General features: G+C 47.4%; 1 protein-coding gene across 5 annotated transcripts in view; it reads right to left on the reverse strand.

Moving 5' to 3' along the window:
* The window catches only part of IQSEC2 (IQ motif and Sec7 domain ArfGEF 2), a 529,618-nt gene that overhangs the window by 135,582 nt on the left and 368,903 nt on the right, over positions 1–25,133 (reverse strand). The window contains exon 1 of one of the 5 annotated variants that reach the window (XM_033921424.1): positions 23,620–23,803. The exons of the other annotated variants lie outside the window; for them this stretch is intronic. Coding sequence (XP_033777315.1) covers positions 23,620–23,684 — 65 coding nt within the window. The 5' untranslated portion in view covers positions 23,685–23,803. Of the gene's footprint in view, positions 1–23,619; positions 23,804–25,133 lie in introns of those variants that run through there. 5 annotated transcript variants of the gene reach the window in all.

Raw genomic sequence — 25,133 nt, forward strand, 5'->3', positions numbered from 1 at the left:
TATGAAATTAGACTTATGGGCACCTTTTATAAAGCCACAGTAGTAATTTCTGTGCTTTGTTGCATTTGCCACACAGTAATCGCTAGTGCAGCTTTGTGAAATGAGCCCTTTGTATATCCTAAGAAGGGGTGCTAGATATGAGAACGAAGAAAGGAGAATGAGAGGGCACTCTCTAAAGTTGAAAGGGGATAGATTCCGTACGAACATAAGGAAGTTCTTCTTCACCCAGAGAGTGGTAGAAAACTGGAACGCTCTTCCGGAGTTTGTCGTAGGGGAAAACACCCTCTAGGGATTCAAGACAAAGTTGGACAAGTTCCTGCTGAACTGGAAAGTGCGCAGGTGAAGCTGGGCTCATTTAGAGCACTGGTCTTTGACCTGGGGGCCGCCGCGTGAGCGGACTGCTGGGCACGATGGACCACTGGTCTGACCCAGTAGCAGCAATTCTTATGTTCTAATAGCCCAAAGGAATAAGTAACATGCATAATTGAGCTTTTTCTAGTTTTGATTTTGGCCACCAAATAGGATCTTTGTTATTTGAAGAATTCGGTGTACTCTGTTCTGTTAAAGTGAACAGTTTAAGAAGCTGGTGTATCTGGACAAGAGAAATGCAGTGAAAAGGGAAATGACTCAGTCTATAAAATGTGAATGTGAATCACTAGTTTACTCTTGCCAAAAATACAAGGATAAGGGACCATGCAATAAAGCTACTAAGTAGTAAATTTAAAACAAATTGAAGAAAATATTTCTTTACTCGACGTGTAATTGAACTCTGGAGAATGTTGCAAGAGAATGTGGTAAAAGTAGTTAGCAGGGTTTAAAAAAGGTTTGCATGACTCGGTCCATCTCCAGTAGAATTAAAATCCATGTTCAAAGAAGCTGCTTTCAATTCCTAACTCCAACCCATCTGTCTTGTGTTCCTTCTGTAATTCCCCATCTGATTACTGTGCACAGATGCACCATTTTGTCCAGTTTGTCTGTCATAACTAGATTGTAAGCTCCTTTGAGCAGGGATTGTCTACTCCATGTTTGATGTACAGCGCTGCTATAGAAATTATTATTATTATTAGTAGTAGTAATGGAAAACTTCCTATAAGAAAAGTCCATAAGCATTTATTAAGATGGACTTGGGAAAATCCACTGTTGGGATAAGAAGCATAAAAGTCTCTACAGGTATGTGTGATCTAGAATGGCCACTGCTGGAAACAGGATACTGGGCTTGATAGGCTTCAAACTGGCCCAGTATGGTGAAGCTTATATATTTATGACTATGTAATGACTCTCTTTATTTGGGAGATACCATGGGTAGATTTATGAAGTTTCTGAGTATGGAAAGAGAAAGAGTCCTTGAGAGAATGACACAGGGACAGAATTTGTCCCTGACACTGTGGATAACCATAAGAATATAAGAACATAAGAATAGCCTTCCAGGGTCAAATCAATGGTCCATCAAGCCCAGTAGCCCATTCTCACGGTGGCCAATCCAGGTACCTAGTACCAAGCCAAAACCCAAGGAGTAGCAACATTCTATGCTACTGATCCAGGGCAAGCAGTGGCTTCCCCCATGTCTTTCTCAATAACAGAATATGGACTTTTCCTCCAGGAAACTGTCCAAACCTTTCTTAAAACCAGCTACACTATCCGCTCTTACCACAACCTCTGGCAAAGTGTTCCAAAGCTTAACTATTCTCTGAGTGAAAAAATATTTCCTCCTATTGGTTTTAAAAGTATTTCCCTGTAACTTAATCAAGTGTCCCCTAGTCTTTGTAATTTTTGATGGAATGAAAAATCGATCCACTTGTACCCATTCTACTCCACTCAGGATTTTGTAGTCTTCAATCATCTCTTCCCTCAGCCGTCTCTTTTCCAAGCTGAAGAGCCCTAACCTTTTTAGTCTTTCCTCATACGAGGAGTTCCATCCCCTTTATCATCTTGGTCGGTCTTCTTTGAACCTAGTGCCACTAAATCTTTCTTGAGATAAGGAGACCAGAATTGAACACAATACTCTAGGGCAGGGGTCCCCAAAGTCCCTCCTTGAGGGCCGAATCCAGTCGGGTTTTCAGGATTTCCCCAATGAATATGCATGAGATCTATGTGTATGCACTGCTTTCAATGCAAATTCATTGGGGAAATCTTGAAAACCCGACTGGATTCGGCCCTCAAGGAGGGACTTTGGGGACCCCTGCTCTAGGGAAACCATCACATCAGTCTTTCGTTTCTATCTCAACCTCAGTCCTTCTACACCAGCATTCTTCAATGCAAAGCTTGAGGGTCAGTGGCTGAGCCTATTCATATTCTGTTCCCCTGACATTCTCTAGCTTGGAATCATTTTTTTCAAGTTAGTGATTTGGATATGCGTAAGCTGGTAGGAGGGGACACAAAGGGTTTTTGAACCAGTGGAATCCCAGGTCTGGATTAAGCTTTGGAATGAGGAAAATGAGAAGCTAAGCCATGTGATTCTAAGACTGATGTGCGGCTCAAATAAAGCAGTTTCAGGAGTAACTCTATCATCAATAGGAAAAATGAAAATTAAAAAAAATAAAGTAAAATAATGAATTATAGAGTAAAATTCTAGTCACGCGAGTATGGCCTATATTCAGTGCTGTACCGGCCTTTTGTGTGGTCCTACATGCCAGGTTAGTTGCATGGGCACTGACAGTGAATATTGCTGGTACCCACAACTCCCACCTCCTCCACTCCAGCACAATCGGGTGAGTGCTGTGGTAGTCACACCAGATTTTCAGTGGCATTGTGAGATTACATGCCACTGAAATTTTAGGCTCAGCCTGCTCACCACAATTTAATCAGGTAGGAACCTCTCCTGCCTGTTGAAATCATTCTGAATATCGACCCTTAATTTTCTACACAGTAATATCATCCAGAACAAATTATGCCTCTTTTATCTGTTTCAGAAGGAAAAAAGTCAGTCTCTGTACACTGGGGCTGGGCAGGTTTCATGTAGAATAATGCTTCACCCAGCATATTACCCCACTCCCACCAGCCAAAGAAGAAGACAGGAAGGGAAGGAAGAAGATATGAAAAGAAAATAGAGAGGAAGTGATGGAGGAAAAGGATTAATATGGACTAAAAAGGATCACGTGATGCACTGAGCGCAGGCAGACGACGGCTGCCTGAGCTCCCGGGCCCCGAGTCCCAAACCGCCCCGTTACTGACCTCCGGGGACGCATCGGAGGACGGTGAGTTGTCGCGTGCGGTGTGGAGTGCGCATGGACAGATTCTTGTCCTCCCCCGTGTCGCCGATGGCCACTCGCACCACCAAAAAAGACCGCGATCGCCCGCAGCCTAGCGCGGACAAAATGGCGCCAGCCCCATCTTCGGCGATACACCAAATAGCGCCAGAGGCGCTGGCGGCTTTAACGGCGGTAACGGCGGCAATGCAACCCGGTATGGATCGGCTCTCTGACCAACTTTCCAAATTAGAAAACTTACTAACAGACACTACCCGCAGAACAACTGTTTTAGAGACCCGGGTCTCTGGCTTGGAAGATACACAGAGCACCCATGAAACTACCTTACAGGAGCTGCAGGCACTTACTAAAAAGCAAGCGGAGAGACTGGAGGATTTGGAAAATCGCTCACGCAGGTCCAATTTGCGTTTTTTAGGCATTCCGGAAACTGTGATTGGACCTAAACTGCTACAAGTCCTGGAGGTATGGCTGACCAATACTTTTTCTTTACGGGAGAGCCTGGGCCCGATACGTTTGGAACGGGCGCATCGACTAGGCAGGGAGCAGGCCTGGGAGGCGCGGCCTTGCATGGTCATAGCAAAAGTCTTGAACTATAATCACAAAGTTGAAATATTGCGCAAATATAAACAACTTCGTGAGGACCTTAAGTTTGAAGATTCTGAGGTGCGCATTTTTCAAGACTACTCCGCGGCCCTGACCGAGCGCAGGAAGCTATTTTACCCGCTTTGTTCCTCCCTGGCTGAAAAGAAAGCAATGTTACTTACCGTAACAGTTGTTATCCAGGGACAGCAGGCAGCTATTCTCACTAGTGGGTGATGTCATCCGACAGAGCCCCGATACGGACATCTTGCAAGCATGTCTTGCTTGAAGAAACTCAGAAGTTTCGAGATGCCCGCACCGCGCATGCGCCAGTGCCTTTCCGCCCGATGGTCCGGGCGTGTCTCCTCAGTTCAGGTAGCTAGCAGAGAAGCCAACCCAGGGGAGGTGGGTGGGACGTGAGAATAGCTGCCTGCTGTCCCTGGATAACAACTGTTACGGTAAGTAACATTGCTTTATCCCAGGACAAGCAGGCAGGTATTCTCACTAGTGGGTGACCTCCAAGCTAACCTCAATTGGATGGGGGAGAGTTGGCAACTTAGGAGAACAAATTTTGTAACACAGTTTGGCCAAACTGTCCATCCCTTCTGGAGAAAGTATCCAGACAATAATGAGAGGTGAATGTATGAACCGAGGACCAAGTGGCAGCCTTACAAATCTCCTCAATCGGTGTCGATCTGAGGAAGGCTACAGAAGCTGCCATTGCTCTGACCTTATGGGCTGTGACCTTATAGGGAAGGGGTAATCCAGCCTGGGCATAGCTGAAAGAGATACAAGCTGCCACCCAGTTGGAGATGGTGCGCTTCGATACAGGTCGTCCCAACTTGTTTGGATCAAAGGAGACGAAAAGTTGAGGAGCAGTTCTGTGTGGTTTGGTGCGATCCAAGTAGAAAGCCAAAGCACGTTTACAGTCCAGAGTGTGAAGAGCTGATTCTCCAGGATGAGAATGAGGCTTTGGAAAAAACACTGGAAGCACAATGGATTGGTTGAGATGAAATTCAGAGACCACTTTAGGCAGGAATTTCGGATGAGTGCGGAGGACCACCTTGTCATGATGGAAGACTGTAAAAGGCGGGTCCGCCATTAAGGCCCGAAGCTCACTGATCCTGCGAGCAGACGTGAGGGCCACTAGAAAAACCACTTTCCAAGTGAGAAACTTCAGCGGAGCCTTGTTGAGAGGCTCAAACGGAGGTTTCATAAGCTGAGAAAGGACAACATTGAGATCCCAAACCACTGGAGGCGGTTTGAGAGGCGGATTGACATGAAAAAGTCCTTTCATAAATCTGGAAACCACAGGATGAGAAGAGAGAGGTTTCCCTTGTAGAGGCTGATGGAAAGCCGCAATAGCACTCAGGTGGACTCGTATAGATGTAGACTTGAGACCAGACTGAGACAGGTGTAGAAGATAGTCCAATACAGAGGATAGGGAGGCTCGCTGAGGCTCCTTGGAATTGGAAACACACCAGGAAGAAAATCTAGTCCACTTCTGGGAGTAGCATTGACGAGTAGCAGGCTTCCGGGAAGCCTCTAAGACTTCCCTCACCGCCTGGGAAAACTGGAGAGGAGTTACGTTGAGAGGAACCAAGCTGTCAGGTGGAGAGACTGCAGATTGGGATGAAGCAGAGACCCCTGATGCTGAGTAAGCAGTGAAGGAAACACTGGAAGAAGGCACGGTTCCCTGCAGCTGAGTTGAAGGAGAAGGGAGAACCAAGGTTGCCTGGGCCACCGAGGAGCTATCAGAATCATGGTGGCATGGTCGGACTTCAGCTTGACCAGAGTCTTTTGAATGAGAGGAAACGGAGGAAACGCATACAGAAAGCGATTCCCCCAATCCAGCAGAAAAGCATCTGCCTCGAGGCGAAGAGGATCGTAGATCCTGGAGCAAAATTGAGGCAGCTTGAAATTGTGGGGAGCCGCAAAGAGGTCTATCTGAAGCGTCCCCCACTGAGCGAAGATCTGATGAAGGGTCTTGGAATGGAGTGTCCATTCGTGAGGCTGGAGAAGACGACTCAGGTTGTCCGCCAAGACATTGTCCTTCCCCTGGATGTAGACAGCTCTGAGGAAGGCGTTGTGGCGAATCGCCCAATCCCAGACTCTGAGAGCTTCCTGGCAGAGGGAGACCGAGCCCGTGCCCCTCTGCTTGTTGACATAATATATGGCGACCTGATTGTCGGTGCGAATGAGGACCACCATGTCGTGAAGCAGATGTTGAAAAGCTTGAAGAGCATTGAAGATGGCTCTGAGCTCCAGAAGATTGATTTGATGGAGTCGGTCCGCACTGGTCCAGAATCCCTGAGTGCGAAGACCATCCAGATGAGCTCCCCAGGCATAGGTCGAGGAATCGGTTGTGAGAACCTTCTGGTGGGGAGGAGTGTGAAACAGCAAACCTCTGGATAGATTCGAAGAGGTCATCCACCAAAGTAGAGACTGCCGAAGAGCAGGAGTGACGATGATGTGTCGAGACAACGGATCTGACACCTGAGTCCATTGAGATGCCAGGGTCCACTGAGGAATTCTGAGACTGAGCCTGGCAAACGGCGTCATATGAACTGTAGAGGCCATATGGCCCAAGAGGACCATCATGTGTCTCGCTGAGATGGACTGGCGAGAAGACACAGACTGGCAGAGATGAAGAAGAGCATCCATGAGCTGAGGAGGAAGGAACGCTCTGAGGCGAATGGTATCCAGGACCGCCCCGATGAAGGGGAGAGACTGGGTAGGTTGTAGATGAGATTTGGGAAAGTTGATCTCGAATCCCAAACTCTGCAGGAACAGAATCGTGGACAGGGTCGCCAGACCCCTGAGGCCGAGGGAGCCTTGATCAGCCAGTCGTCGAGGTAGGGAAATACCTGAAGCCCTTGCTTCCGGAGTGCCGTGGCCACCACCACCAGACACTTCGTGAAGATTCTGGGGGACGAATGGAAGCACTCGATACTGTAGATGGAGGTGTCCCACCCGAAATCTGAGGAACTTGCGAGAAGCCGGATGAATGGGGATGTGAGTGTAGGCCTCCTTGAGATCCAGAGAGCATAACCAGTCGTTCTGCTCGAGGAGGGGATAGAGAGACGCGAGTGTCAGCATGCGAAACCTCTCTTTGACTAGGAATTTGTTGAGGACCCTGAGGTCCAAAATGGGTCGCAGGTCGCCCGTCTTCTTCGGAACAAGGAAGTACCAGGAGTAAAACCCCTGGTTCAGTTGGTCCGTCGGGACCGGCTCTATGGCACGAAGCCGGAGCAAAGCCTGAGCTTCCTGAAGAAGAAGAGCGGTCTGAGTCAAGTTGGAAGGATACTCTCTTGGAGGGTGGTCCGGAGGGACCCGATGGAAATGAAGAGAGTATCCTTCCCTGATTATAGTAAGGACCCAGAGGTCGGTTGTTATGGCCTCCCAGCGATGATAAAAATGATGGAGGCGCCCTCTGATGGGAAAGACAGGGGTAGGCAGAACGAGGTTGTTTATGCCCTCGACAGTCAAAAAGGCTGAGTGGCCTTAGGGACAGCAGGCGACTGAGACTTAGGCTGACCCTTCTGAGGAGGCTGACGCTTCGCCGGTTGCCTCGAAGGTGGAGCTTGCCTCGGCTGGTAACGCTGCTGATAGATCAATGGCGGACGAGAAGGTCGAGACTGCTGAGGCTTAGGCTTCGGCCTAAGAATGGATTGGAAGGACTTTTCATGATCAGACAACTTCTTCGTGACAGTCTCGATGGATTCGTCAAAAAGATCCGCCCCAGCAAACGGGACGTTCGCAAGGCGGTCCTGAAGATTGGGGTCCATATCAATGGTCCGCAACCAGGCCAAACGACGCATCGCTATCGAGCAGGCCGCCGCTCAAGCAGAGAGCTCGAACGCATCATAGGCAGATTGCATCAACTGAAGCAGAAGTTGGGACAGCGAAGCAACCACTTCCTCAAACTCAAACCGAGCCTGGGACTCGATGTATGGTGTGAATTTCCGAAGCACAGGCAGAAAAAATTCCAAGTAGGCTGCAAAGTGGAAATTGTAATTCAGGACTCGGGACGTCATCACAGAATTCTGATAGATGCGTCGACCAAACTTATCCATGGTTCTGCCCTCGCGGCCCGGAGGTACCGAAGCATAGACCTGGCCAGGATGAGACCGCTTGAGCGAGGATTCGACCAGGAGGGACTGATGAGAAAGCTGAGGACCCTCGAAGCCCTTATGATGCACCGTGCGGTACTGAGCATCCAATTTTCCAGGGACCGCAGGGATAGAGTAAGGAGACTCGAAGCACCTCATGAAGGTCTGGTCGAGGAGCTTGTGCAGAGGAAGGCGCAAGGACTCGGCCGGAGGATGAGGCAAGTGCATGGTATCGAGGTACTCCTTGGAGTATCGAGACCCAGCATCGAGGGTAATGTCCATGTCATCCGCCATCTGTCTAAGGAATGAGGAAAAAGACAGTTGGTCCGCCGTCGCCGGTCTACGAGAAGGACTAGAAGAAGACGAGGCTTCGGTCTCCATAGAGGCCTGTGAGCAACAGGACGAGTAGAAAACCTCGGGGTCCTCGAACTCCGGGCCCGGAGGAGGAGACCCAGTCGAAGCAGCATACCCCATCCGAGGCAATTTCTTCTGAGGCGAGACGGTCGAGTGTCGAGAGGAATGCCTCGAAGTGTCTGGATCGATGCCCCTCTCGATGCCTGGAAGGGGATCGAGCCCTCCTGTGAGAAACCTGGTCAGACGCCTCCAAAGAGCAGATCGGACTCGATGTCGACGATCGCAGAGGCGGAAGAGTCGATGCCTCCCCCGACGACGCCCAAGCTTGATAGGGGGTTCGGAAGAACTCGTCCTGCTTCCTGCTATGCCCAGGGCTGGGAGGCCTCGAAGGTGGACGCCACACTGAGTCATGGGGCGGGGTAACAGGCTCCAATGGAGGCAAATCGCTAAGCGAGGCTTTCCTCGAGGGGATAGGCTCCAAGGGGGGCATATCACTAAGGGAGGCCTTCCTCGAGGGGATCGGTTCCAAAGGAGGCATAGCACTAACCGAAGACCTCCTCGAGGACCCGGACACCGCTCGCCGCTCCTCCTCGCTGAGCAACGAGGTCGTGCGGCACGGCGGAGGAGGAGGGGGCGGTCCGCCCCTCTGAACCGGGACCGGGAGGTCACCCTGGATCGAGGCAATCAGCCGGGGTCCCATGGTTTGCATGAGTTCCACAAACTGAGCCTCCAGAAGGGACTTCAACGAAGCTGATATGGAGGGATCCGCACCAAAAGGGGGCCCTTCCGCACGGTCTCCACGTTCTTTCGGTGCCGCGTGCTTCTGCTTGCCAGCCTTCGGCACTTTAAGCACCACCAGTGGAACTGTAGGTGTCGATACCTGCTCCGAGGAGACTGAGGAAGGCACCGGCGCCGAAGTCGAGGCTGAAACCGGCGTGAACGATGCCGGTTTCAGGAGGCCCGAAGCAGCCGTGGAGGCAGCGGGCTTCGCCGATGGAGTCGAAGCACCAGTTGAAGTCGATGTCGAAGCTGAAGGATCCAACGAAGCTTCCATCTTGAACATGGACTCCCACAGCAGACAGCGGCGCTTAAACGCTCTTGCCGTCAAAGTGGAGCAAGGCCAGCACGATCTCGGGAAGTGATCCGGTCCCAGACACTGTAAGCAGCGTCGATGAGGGTCCGTGAGCGAAATCGCACGCTGGCACTTGCTACACTTTTTAAAACCGGTAATCGGCCGGGACATAGGCCGGAAAAGCTCCGCCGCAAGGTCGAAAGCACGGGGCCCCAGCCACGCGGCCGACCCGGTGTCGGAAGAAAAATTTTTTTTTTTTTTGAAAAAAGAAATCAAAGAAAGAAACAAATGCACAGGAGAGCCAAAAGAACTCAACCCGCGGCAAAACAGAAGGCAAAAACGAAATTCAATGGGCGCGAAATTGAAGATAGACTTCTCAGCTCCGCGGAAGAAAAAGAACTGAGGAGACATGCCCGGACCATTGGGCGGGAAGGCACTGGCGCATGCACGGTGCGGGCATCTCGAAACTTCTGAGTTTCTTCAAGCAAGACATGCTTGCAAGATGTCCGTATCGGGGCTCTGTCGGATGACATCACCCACTAGTGAGAATACCTGCCTGCTTGTCCTGGGATAAAATTTGTTTTCTCTTCTTATACCCAGCCACCTTACGTATACAACATCAGGGACAATGGCAAGTCTTTGATTCAGCTGTGGAGGCAGCCACTTTTATGAACACCCAAGTGCTCTCCCAGGCGGACCTTACATGATTGAATACTCACTTCATGGAAGCACTCACCGCATTCTGATGGTTGCACTTTGGTTTGGAGGTTTCAGGGATTCTTAGATTCCCAACTGATTGGGGATCGGGACTCTTTCTTACTCATGCTCCTATTTGTTGATATGGATTGGGTTTGTTCAGAATTGCATTCAAGTTGACACAGTTACTGGGATTATGCACTTTATTTTGCTGTCTACTATAAGTTTTATCTTTACTGGGCTTCTTACGAGTCTAATGTTTTTGATCTGTGGGTGACTCGGGGCCTGGAGTGGCATTAGTTTGTGATCTTTCACACCTCTAGGACCGCCTTGGGGTGGACCTTTAGTTGTGACTGCATACTGATGCGAGAGGGGGGTCGACAGGGGGGAGTGGGTGGGGTGGGTGGGGGAGGGCATGGGGGGGAGTCCTTTGCTATGTTGGAGGAATGTAAAACAATTTTGGATACAGGAGAGTCAGAGTTATGAAGCGGACAGGCCTATGGCTTTGCAGATACTTAGGCAGGTCCTGAGTATCGCATGGCTACCCTGGGTGAGGCTGGGAACCTGGAGTGGTTTGTTTCTACACACTGTTGCTTTTTTGCAAATATTTACCATTTCCATAGGTCATAGCTAATACTCTGCGCATAGTGTCATGGAATGTATCTGGCATTACATCCCCTATTAAACGAACCAAAATTTTAACACAGCTCAAAAGACATAACGTAGATATTGCATGTTTGCAGGAAACCCGCCTGACGGACATAGAACATCAGAAATTGAGGAGGTCCTGGGTGGCTGCAGTATTTGCAGCCTCTTCCACTCAAAAACGGGCAGGGGTAGCGATATTAATTCGTAAGACTTTACCCTATACTGCCAGAGTGATTGCAACTGATCTACAGGGCAGATATGTACTGTTACATTTGACGGTAGGAACATATTCCTTCTATCTTTTGAATGTGTATGCTCCTAACACATATGATCATTCTTTCTTTGAGGGCATTGTTACTAGAGCGTGTTGAGGAACCAGTCTACGTAGCCGGAGATTTCAATCAAGTCTTAGACCCGAACTGTGACCGTTCTACGCCGGGACAGAACACCTGCGTGTCCCACACTAGGGGTATTCATTATCTCTGTGCCACTAGGGGTATTCATTATCTCTGACCCCTGGAGACTTTTACACACCACAGAAAGGGATTACACCCATCGCTCCAGGGCACACAACACCCAATCTAGAATAGACTACATCCTTACCACGAGTAGGGCCTTTCTGAATGTAGATGCAGCAATGATAGGCCCGGCCGTGATCTCTGATCATGCGTTGATTTGGATCGATGTGAATGTGGGTTTTAGTATGCGGGGTCCAGTACGCTGGCGTTTTCCTAGTTATTTATTTTCTGATGACCATTTCAAAAATGATTTAACATCTAAGTGGGAAGACTTTCTTGAATTTAATGGTAAGCATTGCGACAATCCGACGCTGTTTTAGAGCACCGCTAAGGTAGTGCTCAGAGGAGATTGTATAGCTTATGTCGTAGCTCGGAACCGTCGCTTGTCTCGGGGTATCCTTAAATTGGAAAAGGAATTAGCATCAGTCAAACGCCATTATACACAATACCCCACACGAACTAATAGGGAACGCTTAATATCGGTGGAAGCGACTCTTAATTCTTATATACATGAGCGTACAGTCAAAATGCTTCTATATCAAAAATATCGTTACCACTGTTACGGTAATCGGGCTGGGAAATTGTTGGCACGGCTGACTGCACAGGCCCGGGGACATCGATACGTGTTGGGATTGAGGGACGATAAGGGACGTCTGCAACATTCTACTGCTCACATTGCCCAGACTTTTCAATCTCACTTTCAGAAGCTTTATGGTCGCCAGGACTCGGGAGCGGTATCCCTTATTAGGGATTATTTAGCAGATTCCGGTTTATTGCCGCTCTCTGACCTAGTTGTAGAATATCTTAATACACCCATTACCCCTAAAGAATTGCAAAATGCAATCCAACACCAAAGGAATTTTTCTGCTCCTGGGCCGGACGGCTTCACGGCAGAATTCTATAAGATTTTATCAGTTCAACTTGGTCCCTTTTTGCGGGACTACTATTCTCAGGCCAAACAGGATGAACACTTTTCCACTGAAGCAAATGAGGCCTTAATCACTCTGATATTGAAACCAGGAAAAGAGAGCGCTGCTCCCGAGTCCTATCGTCCCATTTCTCTTTTAAATGTGGACATTAAAATTCTTTCTAAAATATTAGCCGATAGACTAGCTACTCTTCTCCCGAATATTATTGCACCGGCACAGGTAGTCTGTGAAAAGCAGACAGGCGGTACATAATGTTCGAAAGGCCCTATTATCACTGGCCCATACACAATCTCATAATACACCGATGTTGCTACTTAGTTTAGACGCAGCCCAAGCTTTCGATCAAGTCAATTGGACTTATTTATTTGAGGTGTTGGAATATATGGGAATGACAGGTTGGTACGCCAGAGCGATACGCACGTTGTACTCGACACCAAGGGCGAGATTGCTTGTTAATGAGATTACAGCCCCTATTTTAATTGAAAGAGGTACCCAACAGGGGTGCCCTTTGTCTTCCCTCCTATTTTTGTTATACTTGGAGCCATTTCTTCGGACAGTGTCTCTGGACCCCGACATAGTGGGAGTGGACTTTGGGGACTGCACTATCAAAGTGTTAGCTTTTACAGACGATTTATTATTTACACTGACCAACCCCACTCATTCTATTGCTCATCTGCTGCAGGCGCTACGGGAATTTAGATTCTACTCGGGCTTTACTTTGAATTATCAGAAATCTATAGCTCTAGCTAGTCCAGCGGCTCTACAGCAGACATGGGTGGGAGACTTTCCTTTTGCATGGGCGACGACATCGATTCGCTATTTGGGAATTTGGATTCCCAGAGACCTCAAGACTATTTATGACAGTAATATTAATTCCCTAATGCAAGACACCTTACAACATCTACAAAATTGGTCCTCTTTCCCACTCTCAGTAGCGGGGCGGGTGGCTCTTTTTAATATGGTACTCTTTCCCAAATGGTTATATCGCTTTCAGGTGTTACCAATACTCCTCTCCTATACTCATAATGCAAGTTTAATTAAAGGTTTACAATGTTTCATTTAGGGTGGTAATCAACCCCATATGCAATTTCTTAGGATGTGCTTATTAGGGAACGAGGGGGTTATGGTTTATTAAATGTCCGTTGGTACGCGATGGCATGCCAGATGAGACATATTAATGATTGGTTTAGGGGGACATCAGATTTCACTGCTACTTCTTTGGAATTATCTTTGTTGGCTCCGTACCATGTAAGCTATTTCTTGCATGTGGCGGACCCACAGATACGTCCTTTGGTGTCTCCCTACCCGATATTTGTGCCGGCGCGGCGAACCTGGAAGTGGGTATGTAAAACTGCAAAGTTGTCTTCTGGGGTTTCCTTATATTTACCCATCCAGGGAAATGGAGCTTTTCAGCCTGGACTGCAAAATACATCCTTCCAGAGGTGGGGGTAAGCTGGGATTACAATATCTTTTCCACCTGTTTCTGGAGGAGGGGAGAATAGCCACCTTTGCGGAATTACATCAGACATTTGATTTACAGCCAACTGACTTTTTTGCTTATTATCAGATCCGACATTATGCTCAGTCTCTATCTGGGGAACACCTTACCGAAGATACCAGGGAGGCCCTCTCGGAACTTTTCAGTCTTTCTGCACAACAGAGGGTTCCTCTTCGTTTTCACATTGTGGGAGTCCGGCACTGTCAATCGGGCACTAATTTGGCCATCTTAGCGACAGCATGGGCAGAGGACTTGCAATGCACTTTAACAGACCAGCAGTTGCAGTGGGTTTTGAAACATATTCAGAAGGTCTCTCCTAACATTACTCATTGGGAAATGCAATTGAAGATAGTCTTGCGACTCTACATCCCGCCGGAACGAGCAGCTCGGATGGGGATTACTGCATCTCATTCCTGCCCGAAATGTGATCAGGCTCACGCTTCTTTAGGCCATATGCTCTGGACTTGCCCTAAAATTCTACAATTTTGGAGATATTTGGGACATTACATTACGATGCTATGGGGGAGGCGATGGCTTCCGCAACCAAGAGCACTATTCGGATTCTACAATATAGCCACGCCCAAACCTAAGGGCATGTCGGCTTTCGTCACCAGAGCACTTTTGATGGGGAAAAAAGCAATACTTACTAACTGGTTGTCCCGTGATCCCCCATCTTATGCACAGTGGCGATCCCTGATGATAATCCATGCTACATTGGAATGAAGACTGGTGGGAGACTTGGATCGTGGACTTGGTCGTAGACTCTGTCAGACCTGGGAATGTTTCTGGCAGGATCTTACTCCACATGCCTGTAGCAGATTATTGAACCTCTAAGTTTGACTCTTGCTCTCAATTTTTGTTGTGGTACTGGACTCCTGGGGTGGGAAGGGATAGTGGGGAGGGGGAGGGGAGGTTGATTGTTGTTCTGTTTTAGTAACAAAAGCTTATGCTGTTTGTCTTTGTGTGCTTTACTGTTTTTCATAATAAAAATATTTGAACATAATATGGACTAAAAATCAAAAAAGGCAAAGAAAAAATGATGGAAAGAGAAGATGCAAAAAGAGAGACACACACACAGAGAGGAGAACAAAATGAACAAAATGCAGTGATTATTTATAGGCTTAAAATTTCCAATCCCTCGTCAGCATAGGAAGAAAGACAGTTTGCCAGGATTGTTCTAATTATGCCTGTTTTTCCCACGCTGCAGCCTAAAACACTGCTGGCAGTTTCTGGGAGACGGCATGGTTTAGCTTGCCAGTTAAACATCTCTGAAGGGACCCAGCCAACTATGAAAAATACACATAAATAAATAGATCAATAAATAAATAAAACTATCTCATTTAAGGTAGGGCTTCCCAAACCTGTCCTGGAGGGGCCTGCAGCCAGTCAGATTCTTAAGATATCCATCATGAATGTGTAAGAGCTAGATTAACATATGCTGGGTCTCCCACTGTATTCAGCTTTACCTTCTATTTATTTCTGGTGGATATAAAGAAAACCCAACTGGCTATGAGGTCATAAGGACAGGTTTGGGAAGTACTGATCTAATGGTTTCTCTCTGACAGGTAGATTTATGTATATACCCTGTTTCCCTGAAAATAAGACCTATCCTGAAAATAAGCCCTAACATGATTTTTAAAGTTGCTCCATATATAAGCCCTACCCCAAAAATAAGCCCTAGTTAAGATCAACCCCCGAAGTCCCCCCCCCCGAATGTACCCAATACTCCCTGACTCCATCTCTGACACTAGTGCTGCCTGATTTGCTGAAAAATTGGGCTCGTCGATTCAGCAACCCCACCCCTGCTGCTTTAAGAGGCCTCAGAGAGGAGGTATGTCAGTCTCATGATGGGAGGGTTGGTGGGGTTCTGCTGCACAGGGGAATGGGAAGGAGGGATAGAAAGATGCTGCACATGGGAGGAGGAGAAAGGAAAGAGGAAGAATTGGGAGGGGTGGAGGAGGAGAAGAAGGGAGAGATAATTGTTGTACATGAAAAAAATACGACATCCCCAAAAGTAAGCCCTAGTGCATTTTTTGGACCCAAAATTAATATAAGACACTATCTTATTTTCAGGGAAACACGAGTATATACTTTTTGACACCTGCTGAAGCATCAACAGAGAATATTTGGATTCTGCCCAGCACTTTCTTGCATTCTCAAGAGCTAGTGTCCTACTTCTGATCCTCAAAACACCCTGCCCCAGTGGCATAGCCAGACAGCCAATTTTGGGTGAGACTGAGCCCAAAGTGGGTGGGAATCTCTTTTCCACCCACCTCCCCAACCTGTGCAGCTGCCTCTCTTTCCCTTCCTTCCCACCCCCAAGCCCATGTAGCCCCTTTCTTTCCCTCCCTTCCCACCACCCCCAGCCTATGCAGCATTCCTATTTCTTCTTCAGTTATCGGCAGTGGTTCCTACACGCTGCTGGTGGCTGAGCCTTCCCTGACGCAAAACATAAATGCATATGAGGGAAGGCTTCTGGGTTAGATGCTGGCAGCATGTAGGAACCACTGCTGATGGTAAATCGTGCCAGACGAATCTAATTGAATTCTTTGACTGGGTGACCAGAGAAATAGATCAAGGAAGTGTTATTTTTGGAGTAGGGCTTATATTAAGACCTACCCTGAAAATCATGCTAGGGCTTATTTTCAGGGTAGGGCTTATTTTTGGAGAAACACGGTAGAAGTGTTCTACCGTGTTTCTCCAAAAATAAGACCTACCCTGAAAATAAGCCCTAGCATGATTTTCAGGGTAGGTCTTAATATAAGCCCTACTCCAAAAATAACCCCTAGTCGGGATTCGCTGGCAGCGCTTCCCCCCGCCCCCGCAGAGCCATCCTCCCCTCCCATCCGAACCGCCGACCGTGCCCTACATACCGGTACCTCCCTCCAAATCAGCGTCAGGTCGGCAGCACTCTAAACAGGCTGCTTCGGCCTTGTCTGCCGGTGAATTCCCTCTGCCGCGTTACTGATGACATCATCAGTGATGCGGCAGAGGGAATTCACTGGCGGATAAGGCAAAAGCAGCCTGTTTACAGTGCTGCCAGCCCAGCGCTGATTTGAAGAGAGCGCTGATTTGTAGGGCTTGCCCGCGATTGGCAGGGTACGGATGGGAGGACGGGAAGGATGGAAGGTCAGCGGGGGTTCGGCTGCACAGCAGGGCGGGCGGAGGTGCTCAAGGGTTCTGCTGCACAAGGGATGGGAGGGAAGGATAGAACCTGGACAAGGGTTCTGCTGCATGGGGATGGGAGGGAAGGATAGAACCTGGACAAGGGTTCTGCTGCATGGGGATGGGAGAGGAGCAGAGATGCTGCACATGTGTGGGAGAGAAAACAAAGAAGAACTGTTGTGAAGGAGAGGAAGGGAGAGATGATCGTGTATATACCCCCAAAATAAGACTTAGTGTGTTTTTTGGGCCCAAAATTAATACGACACTGTCTTATTTGGGGGGAAACACAGTAGATATAATTTACTTAGATTTCAGCAAAGCCTTTGAAATGGTTCCTCATAGGAGGTTCCTGAACAAACATGACATGCTGAAATTAGGACCCAAAGTGGTGAAATGGATTAGAAACTTGCTGACGGACTGAAGTCAGAGGGTGGTGGTTAACAGAATTTGCTTAGAGGAAGGAAAGGTGAGTAGTGGAGTGCCTCATGGATCAGTGCTGGGGCCGATTTTGTTCAATATGTTTGTGAGCGATACTACCGAAGGATTAGAAGGAAAGGTTTGTCTTTTTGCAGATGATACCAAGACTGGTAACAGAGTGGGCACCCCCGGAGGGAGTGGAAAACATGAAAATCGATCTGCAAAAGTTGGAAGAATGGTCTGATATCTGGCAATTAAAATTCAATGCAAAGAAGTGCAGAATGATGCATTTGGGAAGCAGAAATCTGAGGGAGATGTAAGTGCTGGGAGGCAAGAGGCTGATATGCACGGATAGGGAGAGGGACTTTAGGGCGATAGTGTCTGAGGATCTGAAGGTGACAAAGCAGTGTGATAAGGCAGTGGCTGTAATCAGGAGAACATAAGAATTGCCGCTGATGGGTCAGACCAGTGGTCCATCATGCCCAGCAGTCCGCTCACGTGGCGGCCCTCTGGTCAAAGACCAGCGCTTTAACTGAGACTAACCCTACAAGCGTACGTCCTTGTTCAGCAGGAACTTGTTTAACTTTGTTATGAATCCCTGGAGGGTGTTTTCTCCTATGACAGACTCCAGAAGAGCGTTCCAGTTTTCCACAACTCTCTGTGTAAAGAAGAACTTCCTTACGTTTGTACGAAATCTATCCCCTTTCAACTTTAGAGAGTGCCCTCTCGTTCTCCCTACCTTGGAGAGGGTGAACAACCTGTCCTTATCTACTAAGTCTATTCCCTTCAGTACCTTGAATGTTTCGATCATGTCCCCTCTCAATCTCCTCTGTTCGAGGGAGAAGAGGCCCAGTTTCTCTAATCTTTCATTTTACGTCAGCTCCTCCAACCCCTTAACCATCTTAGTCACTCTTCTCTGGACTCTTTCGAGTAGTACCGTGTCCTTCTTCATGTACGGCGACCAGTGTTGTATGCAGTACTCAAGGTGAGGGCGCACCATAGCCCGGTACAGCGGCGTGATAACCTTCTCCGATCTGTTCGTGATCCCCTTCTTTATCATTCCTAGCATTCTGTTTGCCCTTTTTGCCGCTGCTGCACATTGTGCGGACGGCTTCATTGACTTGTCAATCAGAACCTCCAAGTCCCTTTCCTGGGAAGTCTCTCCAAGTACCGCTCCGGACATCCTGTATTTGTGCATGAGATTTTTGCTACCAACATGTATCACTTTACACTTGTCAACGTTGAACCTCATCTGCCATGCCGCAGCCCATTCCTCAAGCCTGATTATGTCACTTTGTAGATTTTTGCAATCCCCCTGCATCTTCACTACTTTGAATAACTTTGTATCGTCTGCAAATTTTATCACCTTTCTTGTCGTACCTATGTCCAGATCGTTTATGAAGATGCTGAAGAGCACGGGTCCAAGTATGGAGCCCTGCGGCACCCCGCTGGTGACGCTCTTCCAGTCCGAGTATTGGCCCAAAAATCCTGGTTTATATTTGAGTATATATGGTAAGTCAGATAGACTTCCTAGATTGGGGGAAAAAGTGCTGAAGGAGGCACTAGGAAAGGGGATGAGGAGTTGATAAGAGAAGCAGGGAAAGGAAAGAGTAGCACAGGTTGTTAGAGGAAAAGAGACCGAGGGAACAGATATGGAATGTGAAAGGGAGCAATAGTGGCAAGAGAATACTGGCAGTATTGGAGATGCTGTCTCAAACTGTCTTTCCTGGTATGGCTCTCTGGCTTTCTCCTCTCTTTGCTCTTGGTAAAACTCTGCAACCACCTCCCAGGTTTCAAATCAGCTCCTTGAGCTGGATGCTTGATCCTTGGCCACTGGAGCAACACAGTGGCTTAGTGCGAGTGCATGCTCCTATGCTCTGGGCTGTTAGACCATATTCTACTATTCAAGAAGTATTCTATGAGGTTTCAAAATGTGATCCTTGCTGAACTTCCAGAGCTCAGGATGAGCATGTGGCAAAGAATCTAATGTGGATTCTGCAGACAGAAAGTGGACATTAGCCTGGAATCTGTGAGTACTGCAGTAACATAACATAACATTGTGCTTATTGATCGTGTTTACAAAAAGTTATAAAAGTAAACTTTTTACATGAAATAAGATGATTCGTTAAACAGTCAAATATTTAGAAAAAAAGATAGGTCTTCAATTGTTTCCTAACATGGCCATAGGAATGGGTAGTAAGCGACACCAGAAAGTATTTCTTCACAGAGAGAGTGGTTGATCATTGGAACAAGCTTCCAGTGCAAGTGATCGAGGCAGACAGCGTACCAGACTTTAAGAATAAATGGGATACCCATGTGGGATCCCTACGAGGGTCAAGATAAGAAAATTGGGTCATTAGGGCATAGACAGGGGGTGGGTAAGCAGAGTGGGCAGACTTGATGGGCTGTAACCCTTTTCTGCCGTCATCTTCTATGTTTCTATTCGGAATTCGTTGTCATGAAGAGCTGCAAAAGGGGAAGGGAAACCAGTTCCAGAAACAGGAATGTGCCTGGAGCCAGGGAGAACAGTCCCTCTCTACCTTTTCAATCCTTTGTATTTTTCTACATAAGCAGAATATATTGATTCACCATTTTTACCCAGTTTGTCTATCATAATTAGATTGTAAGCTCTTTCGAGCAGGGACCGTTTCTTGCATGTTTAATGTACAGCACTGCATGCATCTGGTAGCACTAAAGAAATATTAAATTTTAGTAGCAGTAGAAGAATGATCCAAGCCTGTGGTTAACATGAAAATCACAAAATGAAGATAAGTTAAATCTACAAACATTAGGAAGTCTTACCTGTAGAGGAGAGTGAGAAGTGGGAATCAGCAAAGGGATGGGCGAGCCAAACCTGCATTTAACAGCTGCTGGATAGGGAAAAGTGGATTGGAGCTTACTGGGGTGTGGAGGTGGGGGGGGTCAAAGGAAAATGAAAAGCAGAACAGGCTAAAAAGATTTAAGAGCTGAGCAGGAGAACTATTAAACTCCCTGCTCCCAAATATAAAACATCAAATTGTACCAATGCAGGGGGAATAGGGAGGGGGGAAAAGGATCAGGAAGAGTGAGGGGTAAAAAAAAAATTAGGGAAAATGAAAAATTGGGGTAACAGAGTATAGTGTAAATAGGCTGAGGGGATAGGTACGACGAGTGAGGTGATTAAATTTGTGGACGATACGAAGTTATTCAGAGTAGTGAAGACACAAGGGGATTGCGAAGATCTGCAAAATGACATAATAAGGCTCGAGGAATGGGCATCAGCATGGCAGATGAGGTTCAACGAGGATAAGTGTAAAGTGATGCATGTCGGTAACAAAAATCTCATGCACAAGTACAGGATGTCCGGAGCGGTATTTGGAGAGACTTCCCAGGAAAGAGACTTAGGAGTTCTGATCGACAAGTCGATGACGCCATCCACGCAATGTGCAGCGGCGGCGAAAAGAGCGAACAGAATGCTAGGAATGATTAAGAAGGGGATCACAAACAGATCAGAGAAGGTTATCATGTCGCTGTACCGGGTCATGGTGCGCCCTCACCTGGAGTACTGCGTACAGCACTGGTCGCCGTACATGAAGAAGGACACGGTACTACTTGAAAGGGTCCAGAGAAGAGCAACCAAGATGGTTAAGGGGCCGGAGGAGTTGCTGTACAGCAAAAAATTAGAGAAACTGGGCCTCTTCTCCCTCGAACAGAGGAGATTTGAGGGGAAATGATCGAAACATTCAAGGTACTGAAGGGAATAGACTTAGTAGATAAGGACAGGTTGTTCACCCTCTCCAAGGTAGGGAGAACAAGAGGGCACTCTCTAAAGTTGAAAGGAGATAGATTCCGTACAAACATAAGGAAGTTCTTCTTCACCCAGAGTGGTAGAAAACTGGAACGCTCTTCTGGAGTCTGTCATAGGGGAAAACACCCTCCAGGGATTCAAGACGAAGTTAGACAAGTTCCTGCTGAACAGAATGTATGCAGGTAGATCTAGTCTCAGTTAGGGTGCTGGTCTTTGACCAGAGGGCTGCCACTTGAGCAGATTGCTGGGCACGATGGACCACTGGTCTGACCCAGCAGTGGCAATTCTTATGTTCTTAAAAGTGCTATAAATGACTTCAGTGGAGAGAGAGTATGATGCTGACAAGCTGCAAGGGGGAGGAGAGAGTTGAGGACTCCCACTTTTGATATGTCTACATTACCTGCCTTGCTCTTGACATTTAGATACAGGTTGATCATTCACTACCAGATGCATTTTGGTTTTTCTTTATTTTTTCTCCCTTTGCTGGATAAGGGAAAAATTGTTCTGAGTTATGAGTTGAGCATCTCCAATCATTTTCAAAAGTTGACTCCTATGAGGGTGACTAACCATATAATAGTGCTGCCAAGTTACTCAGTTCCAAGAGGAAGACTTCTCTGTCTAGTACTGCTTTTTAACTTATATTTTGAAGCAGTGTGTATTCACCACAAGTATCCAACCTAGTAAAGAAAACCTCATACAGTATGAAATGACTGATCAGACCACTCTTCTTTGAACATCACTTTGCTATTTTGGTACAAATGCTTACTCTCTCACAACTCGACTACTGCAATTCATTATACGCTGGGATAAATGCAACACAACTACATTGAGTACAGCTGTTACAAAATATAGCAAATAGGCCGATATTCAGACTCAAGAAATTTGATAAGATTGTCAGACTACTTCCACAAGCTTTATTGGCAACAAATAGTCTCCCAGATCTCATTCAAGACATCCTGTATTCTAATCTATATCATGTATGCAATTCAAACTGGAGAATGACATGGGGACAAATTTGTCCCCATCCTCACATGATCTCAATATCCCCATCCCGTCCCCATGAGTTCTGTCCTGTCCCTTTCCTGCAAGCTCTGCCTTAACCACACAAGCCTTGAACACTTATAATTTTAAAGTGTTTGAGGCTTGTGCAGATGAGGATAGAGCTTGCAGGAATGGGGCAGGGACAGAGCTCGCGGGAATGGGACAAGGATAGAAAGATCCCATAGGGACATAATACATCCGGATAGGGTTGTTGCAAAGCTGGACTAGCCTAAAATCTCCCTGCAGGAATTGTAATTTTTTTGGAGGGGGGTCATGCCATTCTGTTGGTAAGCCAGCACTCATAGCATGTTACAAAACCCGACAAAAATATAATAAATCAAAACATATACTGTATACTGTAATAGCAATAAATCATTGACTAGATCAGTGTTTTTCAACCTTTTTACACCTATGGACCGGCAGAAATAAAAGAATTATTCTGTGGACCGGCATCGGTCCATGCACCAACGGTTAAAGAACACTGGGCTAAGTCGTGGGCCAGACCCTGCCCATCTCTACCCAATCTCCATCTCAGACCCCGCCCCATAATAGTACTAATTGCACCTTGCAAGTCCAGTGCCTCATCTGGAAGCCTTCCCTCTGATGTTGCAACGTCAGAGAGAAGGCTTCCGGTTCAGGCGCAGGATGCCCGTAGGAGCCACTGCCCGTGGCTTTGTGCACTGAATCAGTTAGGAAGAGGGAGCTGGCTCGAAGATAATGCCGCATTGATCGCACCGTGGACCGACGGTTGAAGAACACTGTTTTAAGCCTGATGCACGTGCTGGCCCTGTGGACCGGCACTGGTCCATGGACCGGTGGTTGAAGAACACTGGACTAGATAATACTACCATATGAAAACAACAAACAAAACAGATTATATAGTATAGCACAAAAATGTCAACTTATTTAATATAGTACCAGTTAAGGCTCCACTTAATATCCCCAAACACTGCTTTGCTATAATTCCATTTCAAGGGAAAGGGGGGGGGGGGGATTACCTGAGTTAGTCCTGGTTTTCGCTTGTTGCATGCATTGAGAGGTAGGTGGGCTTGCCTTACAGAGTTTCAAAAGAAAAGCAGCACTATATACCCATTCATGCAGTAAAACCAGAACTGATTCAGACTGTCACCCCATGACCTGACTGCATCCCCCCTGCTCTAGCAATACCTAATGTACATTAGGGAACTAAGAGATGGGGGGTTATAGATGCAACAGAAAAGGGATGTGATGAAGGGATGGAGTAGGGCCCAGAGACTTTAAAAAAAAATAAAAAATCGGGATAGACAGAAAGGGTCAGTCAGTGTGAGGAAGTCTTTGAGAGAGCAAGCTTTGGCTGCAAAAGATTTTGCTGTAAGAGGCATACTGCCATAAGGGTAAGTGCATGAACAGAGAAAAAAAACAAAACCCCACACACGATAAAGACACTACAAAAGGCCCTTGAGAAAGAATAACGACCGACGAAGAGCATACACGTATTCTGGTCTCTACGAAACCTAACCCTCCTTCCTGTCTATTTGGCAGCGGGGTCTGAGGAGATGCAGTGGCGGGAACGCGCCTCCCTCTCGGCAATGGCCCGGCCCGTCGGGCTCTCTCTCACCAGTGCCGGAGCTTCTGCTGGAGGAGGCTCGGGCTCTTGTCGGAGGCACAGTGCAGGCACCACATGTTTACGCCGCTGGCTACGCTCTCAGCGCTGGCTGCTGCCGCCGCCGCCGGGTTCCCGCTCCCTTCCTCCGGCTCTCCTGCACCTCCCGCTCCATGGCGCCGCTTCTGCCACGGCGCGCATAGAGGAGGAGGAAGAGGAGGGGGACTGCGAGGACAGGGGCATCCCCGCCCAGCGAGGCGAGGCAGCGACTAGCACTTGCTCCCCCCCCCCTTCACACAGTTCTAGAGGCCACCGAACAGCTTCCCAGATCTGATTTAACATCTAGCACCGCCTCCCCCCCCCCCCCGGTCCAAAAGCTCTGCACCCACCCTGCATCCAACTTAGCCCAAGCTTGACCAGACTGATTTCATCTACCACTGATTGCACAGACTTCAATACAGCCTGTTAACAAAACAATCACAGACCAAAAGACTGACCGCCCAGCACTGCATCTAGGCCTGGTCTCAGCGCTAGAGAGTTGAATGGGGACAGAAATCCCACCCATCCCCACCAGGATCCTCTCTGTCCCCACAAGGAATTACCTCCATCCCCATAAAAAGCAGCAATTTCATCTATTCCACAGTTTCTTTTGTGTTTGCGCTGCTGTTTTCCTTGTGGAATCTCTTTGGTGGAACCCTTTTTTTGTTTTCTGTTCTGGTACTTAACTTATAAACCCCCTCTTTTACTAAGGCTGACGTGCCCATTATATTATATGGACGAACCCTGCTTCCAAAGCCTTCCATCCCCGTGGGAGTCCCGTGGGCCAGAGGGGGGTCCCCATGGGTTAGGGGGGGATTCCTGCGGGATTCCTGCGATCCCCGTTCCCGTGCAGACCTCTAATCAGCATCCCACCTTCCCAGATAAAGTTCGCCACCCAGCCTCGTTCAGCATCCACCTCATCAAACTGGCTACAGTCTAATCCAGTGTCTCTCAAGCTGTGTGTCCCCCCTGAGATTCTGAGTGTGCTACAAGAGATTCCAGAATTTTACTTAAATTTTAAAAATACCCTTTATACTGTAAGTATACACTAGAATAGATGATATGTACATCGCGTATGCTTGAGTGTCTGTGCGCTGTAAGGATACAACCATCCACACAAACATCATTCTTTGACCTGATTGATCCTTGAAAACTAATGGCAAGTAATGTTAGTTTTATTTTTTTTATGCATTAGTTATCCTAACTTCAGCAACAAAGCAATCAAGGCTTTGTTACTGTTTGGATCTTCTTATCGTTGCGAACTTGGATTTTCAGCTCCAAAATAAATTAAATCTAAAAAAAATGAGAACGACTGCAGATGGTGGATGATGAAATGCGTGTTTGCTTGTTGACTATCGAGCCACGTTTTGAGTTAATTTGCACTCAAAAACAAGAATATCCATTCCATTGATTAGCAATTCTATCTACTTAGTTTCACCATTGTTCCAATTATCTATAGTTTAAAGAACATTAAATAAATAACTCAAATT

Source organism: Geotrypetes seraphini, chromosome 1, assembly GCF_902459505.1.
Source record: "Geotrypetes seraphini chromosome 1, aGeoSer1.1, whole genome shotgun sequence".
Classification (NCBI taxonomy): Eukaryota; Metazoa; Chordata; class Amphibia; order Gymnophiona; family Dermophiidae; genus Geotrypetes; species Geotrypetes seraphini.